Source organism: Mastigoproctus giganteus, chromosome 3, assembly GCF_048544385.1.
Source record: "Mastigoproctus giganteus isolate SK-2022 chromosome 3, ASM4854438v1, whole genome shotgun sequence".
In the NCBI taxonomy this organism is placed as follows: domain Eukaryota; kingdom Metazoa; phylum Arthropoda; class Arachnida; order Uropygi; family Thelyphonidae; genus Mastigoproctus; species Mastigoproctus giganteus.
The window spans coordinates 1,101,782-1,124,828 of NC_143577.1; the positions used below are offsets into that span (position 1 = coordinate 1,101,782).

The window sequence follows — 23,047 nt, forward strand, 5'->3', positions numbered from 1 at the left end:
AACACTAAATTAAGGACTAAGGACCTGCACAGAAGGGTCAAGAAGGACAACTAGCAAAAAAGAATTTACTATCACATAAATATATAAAGATATGCACATTATTATTAGCATTAGTAGAGGCATACGATGCAAGAAAGCAAGATCATACAGCATCAGCGAAAGGAAAAAAGACCCATCCCATTTCATAGATTCATTCAATACAAATGTTTGTCAAGGTTTCCCATGAATTTATTTAAGCTGTCTAACTTCCACAACAGATGGAAGTTTGTTCCATCCACTGGCTAAAGGAAAAATAAAATACATACATAAACAGATAAACAAAAATGCATAAATAAATCACAATAAACAAATTCTGTAAAATCAAGAGTTGACAACCAGCTCACTGAAGTCCAGAAAATATGTAGGCAGAAGCATATTCACTAGAAAAATTAGCAAGCAAGCTTATATAGCTACAGCAAAAAAAAAAAAAAAAAAAAAAAAGCACCTACCCATTTCACCCATTCTTTCGCTCCAAAAGTTGGCCCAGTTCTTTTTGAATTTATTTAAATTATCAACTTCTACAACAACAGAAGGAAATTCGTTCTAGTACTCAACCACCTGCTGACTAAAGGCAAATTTCCACATCTATTCTTCACATATCTTTCCTAAATTTGAATTTATGCCCTCTCAGGTGCATAGTCTGAACAAGAGGAAGAATTCCATCACCACTGACCTTGCTCAAACCATTCAAGGCATTATACTTCTGAATCAGATCACAGCACAGGTGCCTAGTCTCCAGATGCTGTAATTTCTAGAACATAAGCCTTTCTTTATAAGAGCACACCTTTGTGCCCCTCACCAATCTTGTTTCCCTTCTCTGTATTCTTTCCAGCAGCTCTACATACTTCTAAAAATGAGGCGTACAAACCTGTATACAGTACTCAAAGTGTGGCCTAACCATCACCTTATACAAAGGGATAATCACCTCGTTACCAGTATAATAATATAAACAAATTTTGCTACCTCCTGGTAACAAAACTCATGTGTATCATTGACATCATGTCGGCATTGCTCAGAAAACTTCATTTCTGACTGGCCCTTTACTGCTGGGTCTTTTTCATTCTCCACTACCCTGAGTGTAGTACCTTACAGTTGGTACGTTACCATTGGGTTACTGCTACCCATAGGCAGTACTTTGCATTTGTAAATGTTAAACATCAGTTGCCACCTCTCTCACAGTAGCATACCATCATTGCTGTCATTAACAACCCTTCCAACCTTTGTATCATTTGCAAACTTGGACATTAAGCCGGATATTAATACTCAACATTAATATAAATATAGAAAACAACAAAACCCAACACAGAAACTTGTGGGGGGGGGGGGGGGGCTCCACTAATAATATTAGTGGACAAAGTCCACAAACAGAAGTATCCACTGATTAACACTATCTGTCTCCCAACTCAGAACCTTAGGTTAGTGGAACACCTCTAATTACATTAGTGGACAAAATCCACAAAGAGCAGTGTCCATTGATTATCACTCTCTCTCTTCTCCCACTCACCATTCCTTTATCCATAGCAGCAACTTGCCCTTAATGACGTACTGCTCCAATTTCTACAGCAGTCTTTCTTGTGCAAAAGTATGAAAAGGTTCCCTGAAATCCAAGTATGTGATATCAGAATTATTTTTTTGCATCCAGTTCTTTTGTGACCACATCATAGTATCCAATCAAATTGATTACACAAGATTTCCCCTTAACAAACCCATGATGCGTCTGGACTATAACTGCAGTCTTAGCATTAGCATTAGTTGAGGCATATGATGATTATAGAGAATCAGCCAAAAAAAAAAAAACCCTTACCATTTTCACCCATCCATTTACTCCAAATGTTTTTCTAGTTCAGCCTTAAATTTATTTAAGTTATCAAATTCGACAACAGATGGAAGTCTGTTCCAGCAATCAACTACCCACTGGCTAAAGGCAAATTTCCACACATATATTCTACAACTGTCTTTCCTCAATTTGAATCTAGGTCCACTCAGGTTCTAAATCTTAGCAGGCGGAAGTATCCCATCAGCATTGGGCCTGCTCAAACCATTCAAGGCCTTATATACCTCAATCAGATCACCTCGCAAGTGCCTAGTCTCCAGACATGGATACCTGTGCATTTTTCTTCTCTACCATTTTTTTTTATGGCCTGGTGGAGTGCTGCTGTGTGTTTCTGGAAGTAATCCTTCAGGTTAACTGTTGCTATCTTCTGTTGCTCAATGAGATCTATCAGGCCCTTCCTCCTTCCCAGACAATTGTCAGTCTCTCCATAGCAGATTTCAGGTGGCGTTGGCAGCTCTTGGTCATCATTTTCCTTGTCTTTCTCATGATATCCTCTAGCTCTGTTTTAGTCCAATCTATGACCCCGAAGGAGGTCATAGATTGGACCCCCTTGTGCTCAAGGCTCCAGAGGAGCCTTGAGCACAAGGAGGGGGAACTTGTTGCTCTTGTTTATGGAACATGAGCAAAACTTACAGAATTTTAAATGTCTCTGGACACTTTCAACTCACTCAGCATCGACCTGTGGACTATAGACAAGGCATATCGCGATGGCATCTTGGCCTATCTTTCTGTTTGTAAAGGACAGTTGTGTAAGTGCTAGTTTTAGTTAGCCAGTCATTTCACGTTCTGCTCAACTTGTATTTTATTTATTTATTTTTTTCTAATAAAAAAAAATCACTTGTATAAACAACATATTGTAAGATTCCTCTGGCTTTCTGTGTAAGGAATCACAATTGTATACAATTTATGTTAATAAAGAATCTTATTATTATTATTATATCTTCTAGATAACAAATGTCAGATTCAGGATTTGATGGCATATGTTCAAAAACAATGAGGAGGTGAGTGGATCAGGTCACTAGGTACACAGTGCTCTTCTTGTTCTTCATGTTATAACATGCTACATTTATGGAACAAGCGCAACACTTATTAATATGACCCCAATGTTTTATTTATAATTTACTACTTATATAATTTACTGTTTTTTTTTGTATGATAAAATTGCAGTTACTTCTGAATCACCCTTGTATTTATTTTCAAAAACAACATCTATATTTATATTTCATCCAAATTCTGCTTACCCTTTCTCCTAGTAACTTCATGTAAGCTTCAGTAGCCTTTGTAGCCAAAGAATTACCTCGGAATGTTAAATGAAAATCATCTGGGAAAAAAAAGCACAACCTTTAAAAATTTGTAACTTCCATAAATTGCTGTATACACATGAATTTTTCTATACATTATATAAATACACTGTTTTTCTATTTGTATAATAACAGGGAAATTTTTTTTTTTTTCAAATTGATTAGCATCAATAGTGGAAAATGATGCAAGGAGGAAGGCTTTTACAGCATCTCAGCACCCCCCCCCCAAAAAAAAAACAAAAAAAATCATTCATTCATCCCATCCCCTCTAATAATTTGTCTAGCTCTGCCTAAAATTTATTCCAACACCAGATGAAATTTGAGTTTGTTCCAACAATCAACTACCCTCTGGTTGAAAGCAAAATTCTACACATGTACCCTACAACCATCATTTCTCAATTTAAATTTATGTACCATCATGTGATTGTCTCAGCAAAAGTAAGAATGTATCATCATTTAGCATAATCAGTCTATTCAAAGCCTTGAATACCTCAATCAAAGCTTCTCACAGGTGCCTGCCTAATTTCTAGATGCTGCAATTTGCACAATTTGTCTTTCTTGGTAAAGTACCTTTTGTTCTCACTAAACTCAATGTTCATCTCTGCACATGCAATAGATCCACTTCATTCCGGTGCCTCCATAGCCAGGTGGGCAGGAGAAGCAGTGTGTAGCACATGCTTCTTGATTAGACTGGGGTTTGAGCCTGTGACCACCAAATATGGAGGATGTGGAAAAGTCAGGAAATGACCACTGCATATCCCCGGAGCAATATGGCCTTAGTTGCTAATGCCCCTAAAAACCAAATAACAAACAAACAACCACTTCATTCCTCAAATGAGATTTCCAGATATTACATAATGAGATAATCACCCCCTTATCCCTGCTAGTAAAATTGCTATACTGTATATATCATCATTAAAACCCCCCTGAGCTGTCCTCAGAGAACTTCATGTATTTTTCCTGGTATTTAACCTGGTATTTTAACCTGGTATTTTTCATTCTCAATTCGAACAAACAAACTGAAAAATAGACATTTTTTTCATTTAAATTTTTTTTCAATGAAAAAAAATAATAATAATAATTTTACTTTAAATAAAGTAAAATTTGCCATACATGCATTTTAATTTTATCAACACTTGGGGCACTTCAAATTTTAACTTTAAAATAACTGGAAGATGAAATGCCACAGTGCACTACCAGAAAAAAAAGTAAATCTCATTATTACATTGACCAATATTACATTTTATACACAAAGGCATTGAGAAAAGTAATGACTCTTAGTTCATAACCTCAGCATTACATGGTGCAGCAAGTTCCAACTATATTCTTCATGTGGCTGATAGTTTCCAGTTAGCACATATTCAACAGTGTTTCTGTGTGGTTGCTCATTTACAAGTTACACAATCTAAAATAAAATCACCTGTGAACATGCAGTTAAAACAATATATTATTGAGTTCCTAACTGCAAAAAAAAAAAAAAAAAAAAAAGTTACACTCTAAAAGAATGCTGGATTCACCACTGATATGGGAAACAAAACAGTTCAAGATATTTTTCCGTAAACATCTCCAGGAGGAGGAGGAGACAGGATGGTGAGGAATTATGCTCTTGGTTAAGAAGCACACAGAATCAAAGACAGTGCACCCAGTTAAATGGGTGGCAAGTGCAATGTTGAATTAGTTTGGCATGACACACACAAAACAAAAATGGGAGTATGTTATAGGCCAAATGATTTTGACAGGTATGACACTGTCATACTTGGTAAAGAAGCATTGCAGGATCACCCTGACAGGAATGGAATTATCAGACCAATGTTCTGACCAGTCAACTTGTCTGACCAATATGATTAGCTACTATGATGATGAAATAAACTGGACACAATGAATTAAGAATCGGCACATAAAAGAACCATTATGTGGCAGTGATAACAGTGTATTGATATGGGATTTATTTAATGAACTACTAAGAAGGATAAAAGGAAGGGTTTTTACTTTTTTTAAGGAGACTACAGTGGTCTAACAAATATTTTTTAATTCTATACAGTGGACAGTCTGATGATGTTACTAACAGCAAATTCTAAATGAGAAGCACTCAAGGAAGTAATCATAGAAGCTACTAGTCTTTTCATACCAATTAAGAAATACCATACATTTCATACTTTTAAGAAATATGTTACAGGTTTAAACCAAAACCAATGTCAGATGAACTAATAAGACACGACAAAGAATATGAATGCATGGGATACATATAAATTACCAGGTGATTCCAATGTCTATGGTAGATATAAACTAGTCTACAATCAAATCACAAAGGAGGTTAGGCAAGCCAAGGCAGATTATGAGAAATCTTTAGAAACAAATGGAAAGACTTGTTTACTTACGGAAACACTTGATATGAATGGTTCACTGGTTGATGATCCTGCTCATTTTACTGATAAACTGAATAAATATTTTGCATCTACATTCACACATGAGGAATTCTTAAGGGAAGTGAATGCTACAGGTTTATAAAACTCTAACAGGAAACTAAATAATTTTGTAATAACTGAGACGAAAGTGGAGGAGAAATTGTTGAAATTAAACATAAGAAAGGCATCTGGATTAGATGGGTTCTATCCAATTATATTAAGGGAGACAGAAAGATAGACAAACAAACCCTTAGCCAAAATTATAAGAGTATCTGTGGATTCAGGGGAAGCCCCAATGGACTGGACATGTACAAATGTATCCCCCAATTCACAAAGGGGGTCAAAGATTGATGTAAGTAATTGCAGACCTGTTAGCTTAAGTTACAAATAAAATAATGGAGTCTCTAGTTAAAGAAGTAATGCAGGGCCATCTAAAGAGGAATGTAGTTATAGTTCAGACACAGTATGGGAAAATCTTGTGTGACCCAATTTGATTGGATACCTCTATGCAGTCACAGAGAAACCGGGTGCAAAAAAATAATTCTGATATCATATACTTGGATTTCAGGAAAGATTTTGGTACTGTGACATATTAAAGACTGCTGTACAAATTGGATCAGTGTGGCATTAAGGGCAAGTTACTGCTAAGAATAAAAGGATGGTTGATTGGAAGATGAACACTGCTCCTCATTGACTAATGCTACTGGTGGTTTTCTGCAGGGCCCATTGCTGTTTTCGATATATATAAATGATAGTGACAAAGGTATATCAAGCTTAATAGTTGTTCAAGTTAATAGTAGTTCAAGTTGAATAAACCAAAGATGGCAGGATGGTTAATGACAGTTATGACAGTTGTTATTACAACAGGATATAGAAAAATATGGGCTGAGAAATGGCAATTGAAGTTTAATCTTGACAAATGCAAAGAACTAAATAAATTCATATCACAAATGTACACGGTCAGCATATATTTGTGATATCTCAATTGACATATCGCAAATATCTCTGATGACCATTTCAACTAACTTACAGTCTGCTGAACCCCAAGTACTTTTCTGACAGAATCCCAATAATTAGTTGATTCAACCACTGCTCATCTCAGTTTTCCAAATTATTACATAAACACTGGGAAAGGGAAAATGAGAGTAGGAGTGTGTTATAGGCCTAATGACTTTGATGAGTACAAAACAATTGTGCAGAGAAATAGAATGGGCCAGTAAATCAGAATGTCTTGTAATGGGGGGGGGGGTTGTAACTTTCCAGATATTGAGTGGAACTTGTGGGTTGGTCATTCGCATGCTAGCAAGACTTTTGTGGATTTATTGGAGGATTGTTTTCTACAGCAACATGTTTGGGGGCAACCAGAGGGAGTAATACTCTCGATTTGATTATCAGCAGTGATTATTCATGCATTAAGAATTTGAAGATAAAGGAAACACTAGGTGGCAGTGATCACAGTGTATTGATGTGAGATTTACTTAAAGATATAACTACGATCAAGGGTAAAGGGAATGGTTTTTGCTTTCATAAAGGTAACTACAGTGGTAATAGTAGTAAAAAGAAGACATGTGAGCCAAGAAAGAAAGCATATGAGCTTAGCATCAGTCAAAAAAAAAAAATTTTTTTTTCACACATTTCCCTCTGAAAGTTTGTCCAGTTCCTCCTTGAATTTATTAAAGCTATCAACTTCCACAACGACAGATGGAAGTTTGTTGAAATTAATCACCTGCTGGCTAAAGGCAAATTTTCACACATCTATTCTACAACTGTCTTTCCTCAATCTGAATTTATGCCATCGCAGGTTCATAATCTGAGCAAGCGGAAGAATCTTATCAGAATTAAGCATGCTCAACTCATTCAAGGCCTTATAAACCTCAATCAGATCACCTTGCAGGAGACTGGTCTCCAGCTGCTGCTGCATTTTGCAGAACTTAAGCCTTTCTTGGTAAGGCAACCATTTTGTTCCCCTCACCAATCATGTTGCTCCTTTCTGTACACACTCAAGCAACTCTAGATCCTTCCTAAAATGAGGCCTCCAGACCTGTATGCAGTACTCAAAGCCTGACCATTGTCTTATACAAAGAAATAACCACTTCCTTTTCCCTACTGGCAAAATTCCTGTAAACTGTGTGTGGTCTCAGAGAGTTTTTAAATTCTACACACTGGGATCAACTGATGATGTTAAAAACAGTGAATTCTAAATGGGAAGCAGTCAAGGAAATAATCTTGGAGTTACGAGGCTTTTCGTACCAACTAAGAAATACTCTTCAAGATTTAGACCTTAATTGATAACAGATGAACTAATGAGGGTCGTGGCAGAGAAGGAAATGCATGGATGCATATAAATTATCAGGTGACACACAAGCCTATTGCAGATATAAGCTAGTCTGTAATCAAATCACAAAGGAGGTTAGGCAAGTGAAAGCTGATAGAAATCCTTGGGAAAGGATGAAAAGAAAAACAACAAAAAAACTTCTTCTAAAGCATATGTAAACTCTAGAAGAAAGGGGATGAATCAGATTGGTCCACTTGATATTAATGGTTTGACTGTAGATGATCAATCTCAGATAGCTGCCAAACTGAATTAGTGTTTTGCTCCTACATTCACACAAGAGAAATTCTGTAAGGAAGGAGAGGACAGAAGTTTACCAAACTCTAATAGGGAGCTAAATGATTTTGTAATAATGGAGAGCAAAGTGGAGGAGAAATTGTTCAAGTTAAATATAAAAAAGATACCTGGTGTGGATGGAATCTAAATTCATAAAAGGGTTTCAAAGGTGATACAAATAATCATAGACCAGTTAGTTTAACTTCTTTTCCTCGGAAAATAATGGAGTCACTAGTTAAAGCAGTGTTGCAGGATCACATAGACAAGACTACAGTAATAGTTCAGACGCAGCATGGGTTTGTTAAGGGGACGTCTTGTCTGACCAATTTGATAGCATACTACAATGTGGTCACAAAGGAAAGGATGAAAAAAATAATTTTGATATCATAAACTTGGATTTCATGAAGGCTTCTGATACTGTTGCACATGAAAGATGCAACAGTAAAAATTGGAGCAATATGGCATTAAAGGCAATTTTCTACAATAGATAAAGGGATGGCACTGCTCCACATGGACTAATGTTATTAGTGGGGTCCCCTAGCGTTCGGTGCTGGACCCATTGTTGTTTTGTGCATTTACCAATGATTTCAATGACAGTATATCAGGTTAATGTCCAATTTTGCAGATGATACAAAGGTTGGCAGGGTTCTTAAGATGGCAAAACATTATGCTACTGCAACAAGCTCTAGAAAAGTTAAGTAGATTGGCTGAGAAGTGGCAACTGAAGTATAACACTGATGTTGCTGTTATTGTTATTTGGTTTTTAGGAGCATTAGCAACTAAGGCCATATTGCTCCGGGGATATGCGTGGTCATTTCCTAACCTTTCTGCATTCTCCATATTTGGTGGTCACGGGCTCAAACACCGGTCTAATCAAGAAGTGTGTGCTACGCACTGCTGCTCCTGCCCACCTTGCTACACAGGTGCCATATAACTGACAAATGCAAAGTACTGCATATGGGTAGCAATAACCAAAGAGAAATGTACCGACTATGTTGTACTACACTCAGAGAAGTGGAGAATGAAAAGATCTGCGGATAATTGTGCAGTTAGATATGAGGTTTTCTGAGTAGTTCAGATAGGCTGCAAGAGCAGGTCGTGGAATCTTGTCAATGATATATAGCAATTTTGATAGCAGAGACAAGGAGGTGACTATCCCTTTGTATAAGGCAATGGTCAGGCCACACCTTGAGTACTATTGTTTGTTATTTAGTTTTTAGGAGCATTAGCAACTAAGGCCATATTGCTCCTGGTATATGTAGTGGTCATTCCCTGACCTTTCCGCATCCTCTGTATTTGTTGGTGTCGGGCTCGAACACGGATCTAATCAAGAAGCATGTGCTATGCACAGCTGCTCCTTCCCGCGTGGCTACGGAGGTGCCTCCTCGAGTACTGCATACAGGTCAGAAGGCCCCATTTTAGGAAGGATGTAGCGTTGCTAGAACGAGTACAGAGAAGGGAAACAAGGTTAGTGAGAGGAACAAAGGGTTGCTCTTACCAAGATAGGCTTAAATTCTGCAAGCTGCAACATCCAGACACTAGGCAACCGCAAGGTGATCTGATTGAGGTGTATAAGGCCTTGAATGGTTTGAACAGGCTCAATGTAATTTCAAAGCATCTGCATTCTGCCCAGACATGATAGGAGGGAGTGTATGATAAGAGCCTTGTCGATCAATTCGACACTGGAGAGATTGTACAAGGCTCAAAGGGTAGAATTTTTCTCCACCCGGTCTCTGCTTGTTAACAGGAGAGACTGTTTCTACAGGGATGGGATACACTTAAATAGAAAGGGTGCAAGAATACTTGTTGATGCTATTTGGGCAGTGTTAAGTGAATCAGAAAACTGCTAGCTTGGGGGAGGATATACGGACTAATAGATTAACAGTAGCTGCTGGCAGAGGTGAAAGTGATTCTTGCACTGCTTCTATTGGAATGAGCAGCAGCATGGAAAACAAGGTGTAGGGGATTTCAGACACTGCTGGGAGTCATTATGGAACAAGTAAATAAATGGCCTGTGTTAGTGTAGCTAAGAATAGGAACAGGTGCATGTATAGTTGAATATTTTACCAAACTCATACCAATGCTATGAGTTTGGTAAATAAATTTGATGAATTTGAAGTGTTGGTGAAAAATCAAAGGCAGATATTGTTGGGATATCAGAGATGTGGTGTCACATGTCTCTGATATCCCAACAATATCCCATTTCTACATTCCTTATATCTGCGATATAAGGAATGTAGAAATGGGATTTGAGGAGTACAATGTGTACAGGAAGGATAGATAGGATAGGAAGGGAGGAGGGGTTATGCTATTAGTTAAGAAACACATAACATTGAAGGAAGTATAGCCAGTCGACATGGCTGGACAGTGCAGAGTCAAGTCAGTTTGGTGTGACATAGGCACTGGGAAATCAAAATTGACAGTAGGAGTTTTTTATAGGCCTAATGACTCTGGTGAGGATATATAAACAACAGAACAGGGAAATATAGTGAGCCAGTAAATCAGAGAGTCTTATAATTGGGGATTTTAATTTCTCAGATATTGACTGGAATTTGTGGGTTGGTCACTCACACTCTAGCAAGGCTTTTGTGGATTTATTGGATTATTGTTTTCTACAGCAGCATGTTCGAGAGCCAACTAGAGGGAGTAATACTCTTGATCTGATCTGATCATCAGTGGTGAATTTCCATGCATTAAGAATCTGCAGATAGAGAAACCACTAGGTGGCAGTGATCACAGTGTGCTGAGGTGGAATTTACCCAAAGACTTAGCTACCATCAGGGGTAAAGGGAAGTGTTTTTGCTTTCATAAAGGCGACTACAGAGGTCTGACACATTACATAAAATCTGTGGGACCAACTGATGATGTTACCAACAGGAAATTCAAAATGAGAAGCATTCAAAGAATTAATCTTGGAAGCTACTAAGGTTTTCATACAAACTAAGAAATATTGCTCAAGATTTAGGCCGAAATGGATGTCAGATGAACTAATTAGACATGTGGCAGAGAAGAAAAATGCATGCGACACAGAAGCCTATAATAGATATAAACTGGTCTGTAACCAAGTCACTAAGGAGGTTAGACAGGCAAAGGCAGATTACGAGAAATCTTTGGCAAAGAATGCAAAGAAAAACAGCATAGAGTTCTTTACTTATGTAACTTCTAGAAGGAAGGGGATGAATCAGATTGGTCCACAGGATATTGATGGTTCAATTGTTGATGATCCTGCTGAGGTAGCTAACAAACTAAATGAGTATTTTCATCTACATTCAAACACGAGGAGTTATTCACAGAGGGGAATGCCAGAGGCAAATTAAACTCTGGTAGTGAGCTGGATAATTTTGTAAAGAAAAAGAAAAAAAAAGGTAACCTGCAGCCATTATCAACCCACTGCAGGATGGAAGTCTCCTCAACAATTTATGCTGAAGGAAATGGACGATAATCTGCCACACTGGTCCAGTGAGGGTTGGCAGATCAACCGTATTTAGCAGTCAGGGGCTTCAACCCCAGTCTACTCAAACAGCGTGTGCTACAGCACTTCAACTCCTGACCAATCGGCTATGGAGACCTTTTCTAATAGTTGATAGCAAAGTGGAGAAGAAATTGTTGAAGATAAACATAAGAAAGGCTCCTGGGATAGATTAGATCTATCCAGTTATATTAAAGGAGGCAACAAAGGAAGTAAGCAAACCCTTAGCCATAATTATGAGAGCATCCTTGGACTGAGTAGAGGTATCCATGGACTGGAGATGTGCAAATGTGACCCCAATTCACAAAGGAGGATCTAGGGGCAACACAGGTAATTATAGACCAGTTAGTTTAATTTCTGTTCCAGGGAAATTAATTTAGGAACTGGTTAAAGAAGCATTGCAGGATCATCAAGAGAAGACTTCAGTTATAGCTCAGACACAGCATGGTTTTGTTAGTGTGAAGTATTGTCTGACCAACCCCAGGGACTCACATCTGGTGAGTATGGGCTTGGCACACCCAGGGTCCTGAGCTGGATATCATCATTCTTCTCTTTCTTGGTGATTCCCTTCTACTTTTGACTCTCTCTTTCTCAGGGTAACTTGGGATTTTTTTTTTTTTTTTTTTTTTTTTTTTAGCTGGTGCAGCATAAGCCTCAGCCTTCCTTGCATCCTATAGCTAATAATAATAATAATAATAATAATAATAATAATTAGATATTATGATGTTATAACAAAGGAACTGGATGCAGGTATTAACTCTGATATCACATATTTGGATCTTAGAAAGGCTTTTGATGCTGTTGCACATGGAAGACTGCTGCACAAATGGGAGCAGTGTGGCATTGGAGACAAACTGTTGCTATTGATAAAGGGATGGTTGAGTGTGAGAAGACAGAGAGTGGAAATCAATGGACACTGCTCTTCATGGAGTAATGTCATTAGTGGTGTCCCTCAGGATTCAATGTTGGGTCCATTGTTGTGTTCTGTATTTATTAATTATATTGATGATGGGATATCAGGCTTAATGTCCAAGTTTGCAGATGATATGAAGGTTGGCAGGGATGTTAAGGACACTACTGACAGTACGCTGCTGCAACAGGATCTAGAAAAGTTGAGCAGATGGGTTGAGAGGTGGCAACTGAAGTTTAACATTGACAAATGTAAAGTACTGCATATAAGAAGCAGTAACCACAGAGTAACATATCAACTATGTAGTATTACACTTACAGTGTTAAAGAATGAAAAGGACCTGGGAGTAATTGTGTAGGCAGATATTAAGTTTTCTGAACAGTGGAGATGGTCTGCAAGAGTAACTCATGGTGGCTTGTTAATGATATATAGGAATTTTTCTAGCAGGGATAAGAAGGTGATTATCCCCTTGTATAAGGCAATAGTCAGGCCTCGTTTCAGATCACCTCGCTGGTGCCTAGTCTCCAGACACTGTAATTTTCAAAACTTAAGCCTTTCTTCATAAGAGAGGCTTAGGTTTTGCAAACTTAAGGGAACTACCCCTTTGTTCCATTCACTAATCTTGTTGCCCTTCTCTTTATTCATTCTAGCAGCTCTACATCCTTCTTGAAACGAGACCTCCACACCTGTATACAGTACTCAAGGTGTGGCCTGACAAGGGAATAATCACCTCCTTATCCCTTCTAGAAACATTCCTGTTTATCATTGACAAGACACCATGAGCTACTCTTGCAGCCCGTCTGCACTGCTCAGAGAACTTCATATCTGCCTGCACAATTACCCCCAGGTCCTTTTCATTCTTTACCACTGTCAGTGTAGTACCATAGAGTTGATATGTTGCTCTGGGGTTGCTGTTTCCCCTATGTAGTACTTTACATTTGTCAATGTTAAATTTCATTTGCCACCTCTCAGCCCATCTGCTCAACCTTTCCAGACCCTGTTGCAGCAGCATAGTGTCAGTAGTGTCTTTGACAACCCTGCCAACCTTTTTATCGTCTGCAAACTTGGACATTAAGCTTGATATACCATCATCAATATTATTTATAAATACAGAAAACAATAATGGACCCAAAACTGAACCCTGAGGGACACCACTAATAACATTAGTCCACGATAAGCAGTGTCCATTGATTACCACTCTTTGTCTTCTGCCCCCTCAACCACCCCTTTATCCATAACAGCAATTTGCCTCCAATGCAACATTGCCCCAATTTGTGCAGCAGTCTTCCATGTGCAACAGTATCAAAAGCCTTTCTAAGATCCAAGTATATAATATCAAAGTTATTCCCTGCATCCTGTTTTTTTGTGACTGCATCATAGTATCCAATCAAATTGGTCAGGCAAGACGTCCTCTTATCAAAACCATGCTGTGTCCGAGCTATAACTGAAGTCTTGTCTAGATGATCCTGCAGTGCTTCTTTAGCCAGTGCCTCCATTAATTTTCCTGGAACAGAAGTTAAACTCACAGGTCTATAGTTACTTGTGTCGGCCTTTGATCCTCCTTTGTGAATTGAGGTCACATTTATGGAATTATGGAAGCTCTCATAATTATGGCTAAGAGTTTGCTTACTTCTTTTGCTGCCTCCTTTAGTATAACTAGATAGATCCCATCCACCCCAGGTGCCTTTCTTGTGTTTATCTTCAACAATTTCTCCTCGCCACGATGGATCTTGCCACGATGTTCATCATAACCTCAAAAGTCACCAATCATACTGCATGATGGAAGAGATAGGGAAGGGTTGACTGGTACTTAGCTGTAGAGACTAAACATGGGTTTCACCACTTCAAGCCTCCAATAAGCAAAGTGGTGGTATTGCACCGGTTGATGAGAGTCATTTACAACCTAGTACTGCCTAGTAACATAGAGGAGCGGCGTTCCTCCATGTGGTGTGGGCACCACACCTTGACCCCTGCTTACATTGGTTCACACCTAGGTGGTCACTCACCATGCACTTGTGCATGGAGGTTATACCCAGGATTACTGATCTTCTTCTCCACTGTACTCTCAGTTATTACAAGATTCTCTAGCTTACTGCCAGAGTTGAATACACCTCTGGCATTCCCCTCGCTGAATAACTCCTCATGTGTGAATGTCAATGCAAAATATTCATTTAGTTTGTTAGCTACCTGAGCAGGATCATCAACAGTTGACCCATCGATATCAAGTGGACCAATCTGATTCATCCCCTTCCTTCTAGAGTTTACATAAGTAAAGAACTCTTTGCTGTTTTTCTTTGCATCCCTTGCATCCCTTGCCAGACATATGTGCACATGTCTGCTCTGATATTCCCTCTCATAAACAATAATTTGGAATCTCTTCTTTTCAATCTTGGAGAACATATTGGTAACTCTATTAGGAAGCCTCCTCTGGATCAGCTAGTGTATAATCTTGCTACCTCTACTCTGCCAGATAGTGACTGGAGGGAGTCCATGTAGTGTGTATGCGGGGAGCATTATCGAGGCCACATTATGACAAGGATTTGGGTATATTCTTACCATGTGTACACCCTATCCAAAAATTTCATTACTTCATACAGCATGTTCCACCCACTTTTTCTTACTATTGAATACACAATGAATTGTCAAACTAATAGAGCAAGCTTATCTGCGAAAAGATCTAAACCTCCCAAGCACTTCATAATTCATTTCACAAATATATGTGGTCTCAATTCTAATCTCAACAATGTCTATTTCCACTTGCAGTCTGCCAAACCCCATGTACTTTTTTCTTACAGAATCGTAGTTATCGGTTGATTCAACTACTGCTTATCACATTTGCCCAAATTATTCACTGTATGATTGCTTTCACCTCAAAGGTGGTACTTGTGCATATGTCCGTTCTGATATTCCCTGTCAGGGACTTGGTAATTTGGAATCTCCTCTTTTCAATCTGCTTTTCCTTAAAATCTTTCTCTCACATTCTGTCAAATTCATCTGTTGCCTCTACTGTTTTCCTAGCTCCACTGATCACTTGGAATGCTTTGACTTCCTCTCTTTGAAACATATCTTCCTGCAGTGCCACATTCCCATCAATGAGGCAGAGTTTTTCTTGGTGAATTTAACTTTCACAATTTCAGATCTCTTCCATTTTCTAATCACACAAATCCAGCTGGTCAAGGTGCTAAACCAATTGCCATTACTAATGACCTCACACAGTCTGTTCATTTACCCATCAGAATACCTAACCATAGAGCCAACACCCTTGATTTTTTTCTCACAACAATTCTTCTAAGTATATATTCAAGGTGAGTGGTCCTCTAGGCACCTCAGTTTTATTTGTAATTACAATAATGCAAAATGGAATAATGTGCAAGATTTATTTTCTTCTTTTCCTTCTTTCTCTGTTTCAAATTTCTGATATCAACATTTTCACAGATCATGTCAGCAAAATTATTCTTGTAGGGATGAAATCCTTTATTCTACACTCTACCTTAAAATCTTGTCCTATGTCTAAACCTTGGTTTTCAATAAATGTGCTAAGGATGTTCAAGATAAGAATGATGCACATTACAAATTGCTTGTAGCCAAATTTCCATGTTCATTTTCTACCTGCACGAAAGCTTTCAACAACTGTAAAGCAGTTATTAATCAATTCAAAGTAGATTTTCAGAAGGTTAAGAGTAGAAAATTTGCTTTTTTTTCAAATGGTAGTCAGGCATTCTGATCTCTTACGAAAACTATTGGCTGCAACTTTTGCCAATCTCTAGTCCCACCTCCGACAAAATCAGATGGTTCTATGTTATGTTATGTTGTTATTTAGGAGCATTAGCAACTAAGGCCATAATGCTCTGGGGATATGCGGTGGTCATTCCCTGACCTTTCCGCATCCTCCATATTTGTTGGTCATGGGCTCGAACCCCGATTTAATCAAGAAGCGTGTGCTACGCACTCCCACTCCTGCCCACCTGGCTACAGAGGCGCACAATGGTTCTATGTCACTTCAGCCAAAGATAAAGCTGACCTGTTAGCATCCTACTTTTCTTCTAACTGGTTTTAATGACAGGATTTTGATTATCTTGGTAACCCACCTCCATATCCTGTGGTCTTCCGTCAAAAGGATGTCAGAAGGATTTTGATCAACCTTGAAGCTAATAAAGCTCCAGATCCTGATGGCATTTCTCCATTCGTTCACAAAACTGTTTCTGAACTTACTCCTGTTCTGTGTCATCTTTTTTCCCTTTCTTATTTCACACGTGTTTTCCCTTCTGCTTGGAAATTTGCTCATATCCAGCCAGTTCTTAAAAACGGTGACAAATGAATCCCATCTGTTATTGACCTATTGCACGTACTTCTACTCTTTCTAAAGTAATGGAGAATTTAATTAACTGCCAACTCTTAAACTATCTAGAAAATTTCCATATGATCAATGATTGCCAGTATGGATTCTGTTAGTGTCAATACACTGGTGATATATTGGCTTATGTTACCCATCTATGGACAAATTCAATGGAAAAGTTTAGTGAAACTTAAGCAGTTGCTCTTGATATTTCAAAGGCTTTTGATCATGTTTGGCATAAAGGTCTTCTAAAGAAGCTTCTATCATATCATTTGCCAACTGTTTTCTGTAATTGGGTACCCAGTTCTCTCCCTCTGACCGCTCACTGTGAGTGATGGATTGTCTGGAGGTAGAAGGTTCTCTGTCTTCTAAATTCTCCACTAATGCGGGTGGTCCCCAAGGTTCAGTTCTTTCTCCCACTCTTTTCCCCTTGTATATAGCTTATACATAGGATATCTTAGTTCATTTCAATCCTTCTAAAACTCAGTCCTGTCTTATATCTCACAAAAATTATACCTCTGCTCCTATGTTTATCTTCAATGGCACTCTGATCACATATCTCTATTGGGAATTACCCCAACTTCTAATATCTCTTGGCATAAGCACATCGCAAATATTGCTTATGCTTATTCCTCAATCTAAAAGAAATATGGGGATATAAATTCAAAAGAGGGCAGTCTTATTAATTAATAGCTCATTTCTAACAAAGTCTTTCCACTCTCTGTCTCATAAGAAATCTGTTTCTGCTGCATGCCTATAAGACAGAGAGTGAAGAGAAATAAATATTTCCAAAAAATTACAATATACAGAAATTTATCTCATGTCAACAAATTTCTTCTTTCATCTTTTCACCCTTCAACCAATGCAAGGTACTAAGTATTATAGGTTCTAATACCTCTAATGCTTGGAGTTTTCATATAAAAGAAAACTTTACATATGTTTAGTTGTTGTTGTTATGTTGTTATTTGGTTTTTAGGAGCATTAGCAACTAAGGCCATATTGCTTCGGGGATATGCGGCGGTCATTTCCTGACCTTTCTGCATCCTCCGTATTTGGTGATCACGGGCTCGAACCCCGGTCTAACCAAGAAGCATGTGCTATGCACTGCTGCTCCTGCCCACAGAGGTGCCACATATAGTTAGTAATCCCCAGACTATAGTACTGACTGTGTATTACTACACTCAGGCATTGGAAAATGCATTGTAATTATGCAGTCAGATATGAAGTCTGAGCAGTGTAGACAGGCTGCTAGAACAGTTCATGGTGTTTTGTCAATAATATACAAGAATTTTGCTAGCAGGATAAGGAGGTGATTATCCCATTGTATATGGCAATGCCCAGGCCACATCGTGAGTACTGCATACAGGTCTGGAGGCCTCATTTTAGGAAGGATGTAGGTAGAGCTGCTGTAATGGGTACGGAAGAGGAGGAGGAGGAGATAAGTGAGGGATACAAAGGGGTGCTCTTTACACAAAAGGTTTCAGTTCTATAAATTGCAGCGTTTAGAGTCTAGGCACTTGTGAAATGATCTGATTGAGATGTTTAAGGCTTTAAATGGATTGAGCAAGTTCAATGCAGATGTGATTCTACCTCTTTTTCAGAATATGCACGAAGGGGCATAAATTCAAATTGAGGAAGGATGGTTGCAGAATAGATGTGCAGATGTTTGCCTGTGGCCAGTGGGTGGTGTGATTGATTGCTGGAGTAAACTTCTATCTGTTGTTGTGGAAGTGGATAGCTTAAATAAATTCAAGGAAGGAGGGAAAGGATAGGTGAAATGGAGTGTTTTTTTTTTTTTTTTTTTTCTTTTTGGCTGATTCTCTATACGCTTGCTTTCTTGCATCCTTTGACACTACTAATACTAATAACTTTGACATCATACACTTTGATTTTCAGTAAAGCTTTTCACAATGTCCCACATAGAGATTGCTGTACAAATTACAGAGAGATTTTAGCATTAGAGGCAAGTGACTGCTATGAATAAAGGGATGGCTGAGTGACAGAACAGTGGTTATAAATGAGCAGGGTTCTTCCAGGACTAACTAATGTTGTTAATTGAGTCACTTATGTTTCAGTGGTGGGCCCCTTATTGTTTTCAATATTTATTAATGATGTTGATGAAAGCATATTGAGTTTATGGTCTAAGTTTTCAGATCCAAAATTAATATGACAGTTGATGTAATTAATCATGGCATGCAACCACAGCAAGATCTAGAAAAATTATGCAAATGCGCTGAGAATTGGCAACTGAGGGTTAACATTGAGAAATGCAAGGTACTGCATATGATCAGCAATAATCCAGACCCACATACCAATTTTGTGGTACCACAGCTGAGGTGGAGAAGAGACGGGTAATTGTACAAATGAAAGAAGTTCAGAAGAAAGGCTTCAGTTGTGTAAATTTCAACATCTGGAAATCAGGAAATTCTGTAAGTAGCCCTGATTGAGGTGTTTAAGGATAGTGGACTGAGTAGGCTCAATGCTGATGGAATCCTTCTTGCTCAATCTAAAAAAAATATGGGGATATAAATTCAAATTGAATTTATGCAGATTAAATGTGATGAAGTTTACATTCAGCCAAAATGTATTTGATTGCTGGAACAAACTTCCATCTGATATAAAAGTGGGTATTTTGAAGAAATTAAAGGAAGAAATAAACTATTAGAGGGGGCTGGATAGAAGAGTTGGGTAGTTTTTTTTTTTTTTTGAATGATACTGTTTAAGTTTGTTACTCACATCATTTGCCACTACTAATTAATTAGATTTTTTAGATATTTATCTGTTGCACATGGAAAAATTTTTGCCTACTCTCTTAAAAGGGAAATATACGTACCTGTCTTATGAACATCTGCCATTATTAAGTCAACAAGGAAAGACTTCGCCATTTTTTCTTTTTGCATTATGTAGATTAAAGAAGTAGCTATGTCTTCCTGTTAAAAAAAATGTTAATTTTATAATAATTTTATAACAAAATATGCAGTTTTCAGCCTGTTGTTCATGAATGTTTAATCAACTAAGAGGACAGAAATGAAATTATTTAAGTTTACATTATTTTCATCTTGATTTCCCTATTTTCATCATTATATTCTGGAATAGAGTTAGAGGTTATTTCCATAAGAAAATTCATTAAAGTTTGCAAAGTGAGCAAGTAAGTGTGTAGGTATAAAAACTATTCCAAAATTTAAATGCTTGCAGTACAACCATTTCTGAATATTTCCCATTATCTTTTTTTTCTAGGAAATAATAGACTGCTTTATATATACTGTACAGTACTATATACTTTATATATATAGTACTCCCTCTTATCTGGTCTCACTTTAACTGGCCATATTTTCATAGAGATTTTTCTGAGAATCAGATTTCCTGTGTCATGGGCCCAGTAGAAAAACAAAATTAAAAGATTCCAGAAAACAGTACAGTGCACCGTAACAATCTTATAACTTTTTTCACTTCAGTTAGTCTTTGCTATCTGTGCCATTTGGATTTCAGTTACTCTGTGTGTACATATTTTTGTTGTTAATTTTTGTTTTTTAAATTACGTTAACTTGAAATGATAGGCTCAAACAAGCGTAAACGGAATGTGTTAACTATTGAAACAAAACTAAAAGCACTGGAACGTATTGATAATGGAGAATCTGTAAAATGGATATGCAATGAAATGGGTGTCGGAAAAAGTATGGTGACTGACTGGGAGAAACCAGAAATCCCTTCAAGACTTCAGTAAGCAAACATAATCAGAAAAAGTACTCTCAGAGAGGTGCACTATGAAGAAGCCAAGAAATGAAGTTGTTGATGATGCATTATGGATATGGTTCATGCAAGAACGACAAAGAGGAACACCTCTTAGCAAGTCAGTTTTGAAGAAAAAGGCAGTACACTTGCACATGAAAGTCAACGGCGGAGACAAATTATTAGCAAGTGAGGGATGGCTTTCACGATGGAAAAAGCACCATGGAATTCATTATCTAGGTTTGCGGTGAGAAACTCAGCAGATCAAAATGCTGCAAGTGAATTTTCCCAAAAATTTTTAGATGTTATACAGAAAGAAAATCTTACTCCTGAACAAGTCTACAATTTGGATGAAACAGACATAAATTTAAAGCTTCTTCCAATGAAAATGGTAGCAACACTACAAGAAACATTTGCTACTGGTTTCAAAATGAATAACTCTAGAGTATCAGTGACCCTTTGTACAAATGCTGCTGGGAGTCACAAACTGCCCCTTTTCGTTATAGGAAAGTCAGCCAAACCAAGAGTATTTAAAAATGTAAATTTCAATGCTCTACCAGTTTACTGCAAAGTCCAGAGGTCAGCTTGGATGGATTCTTTTCTATTTGAAGAATGGTTTTCAACTGAATTCATTCTAAAAGTTAAGGCACATTTGATGCATTTGAAATTACCCTTCAAGGCTGTCCTTCTCCTTGACAATGCTCCAATGCATCCCATTGACCTATCTTCTGATGACATCAAGGAGGTCATAGAGAAAACTATGGCCTGATGTTGAAAAATTAATTGCAAACTGCAATCTGGACAAAGGGCCATGTGCTGAGGATTTGACAGACCTTGACAACATTACTCTAATTAACGATTTCAAACAATTATCAGAGTTCAAAGACCTGGAACAAAGGGACATTGATAAATGGCTTGTAGGCAATAACATTCTAGAGAATGAAATGTTAACAGACGTTGAAATTATCGAAGCAGTTAGTCAAGGAGAAATGGTGGAAGATGAAGAACCAGAGAACCAAAAAACTATGAACGGAGATAAAATGACAAAAAAATAAGTCACTCGGAAGGAAAGAAAGTGCTTGAAACTGCAATAAGATATATCGAATAGCAAGATAATTCATCTGCCATTGATATAATTCTTATGAAAAAGTGGCACGATTTTGATTCAAAAAACGAATTTAAATCAAAAAGACAAATGAAGATTACCACGTTTTTATCTAAGTAAATGTTTAATAAATATTTATATACAACATACTGTATATATATATATATATTGTTTTTATTTAAATTATTTACAACCTATAAAAGGTATTTTGTATGTGTTTTCAGATTAACCGGCCATTCGTTTATCCGGCCTGAGGTCTGATCCCATAGGGGCAAATTAATCAGGCTTCTACTATATAGGGTGGCTAAGAATAGAAACAGGTGCAATTATACTTGCGTTACACCAATGCTAGGAGTTTAGTAAATAAATTTGATGAATTTGAGGTATTGCTCAAAACATCAAAGGCAGATATTGTTGGGATTTCAGAGACATGGCAGATACAACATCTACAGAAAAGATAGACAGGGTAGGAAGGGAGGAGGGGTTATGCTATTAGTTAAGAAACAAATAAAATCCAAGGAAGTGAAGCCAGTCGACATTGCTGGACAGTGCAGTTTCGAGTCAGTTTGGTGTGACATAAGCATTGGGAGATCAAAATTGAGAGTAGGAGTGGCTATAGGCCTAATGACTCTGATGAGTATAATAAGAAACTGTACAGGGATATAGAGTGGGCCAGTAAATCAGAGAGTCTTATAATGAGGCATTTTAATTTCCCAGACACTGACTGGAATTTGGGGGCTGGTCACTCACACACTAGCAAGGCTTTTGTGGATTTATTGGACGATTGTTTTCTACATCAGCATGTTCGGGAGGCAACTAGAGGGAGTAATACTCTTGATTTGATTATCAGTAGTGATTCTTCATGCATTAAGAATCTGCAGATAAAGGAACCACTAGGTGTCAGTGATCACAGTGTGCTGAAGTGGAATTTACTCAAAGAGTTAACTACCATAAGGGGTAAAGGGAAGGGTTATTGCTTTCGTAAAGGTAACTACGATGGACTGAGACAGTATTTAAATTCTATACAGTGGGACCAACTGATGATGTTACCAACAGCAAATTCAAAATGGGAAGCACTCAAAGAACTTATCTTGGAAGCTACTAGGCTTTACGTACCAACTAAGAAATATTGTTCAAGGTTTACGCCTAAATGGATGTCAGATGAACTAATGAGACATATGGCAGAGAAGAAAAATGCATGGGTTACATACAAATTAACACTTGACACAGAAGCCTATGATAGATACAAGTTGATCTGTAACCAAGTTACAAAGGAGGTTAGGCAGGCGAAGGCAGATTATGAGAAATCTT

At 37.7% G+C, this 23,047-nt stretch overlaps 1 protein-coding gene across 3 annotated transcripts in view; it reads right to left on the reverse strand.

The window, feature by feature from the left end:
* The window catches only part of LOC150087601 (ras GTPase-activating protein nGAP-like), a 604,257-nt gene that overhangs the window by 265,864 nt on the left and 315,346 nt on the right, over positions 1-23,047 (reverse strand). For all 3 annotated transcript variants that reach the window (XM_090369159.1, XM_090369157.1, XM_090369158.1), the window contains exons 11-12: positions 19,736-19,832; positions 3,115-3,194 (exon numbers count right to left, since the gene is read on the reverse strand). In XM_090369159.1, coding sequence (XP_090225285.1) covers positions 3,115-3,194; positions 19,736-19,832 — 177 coding nt within the window. The remainder of the gene's footprint in view (positions 1-3,114; positions 3,195-19,735; positions 19,833-23,047) is intronic.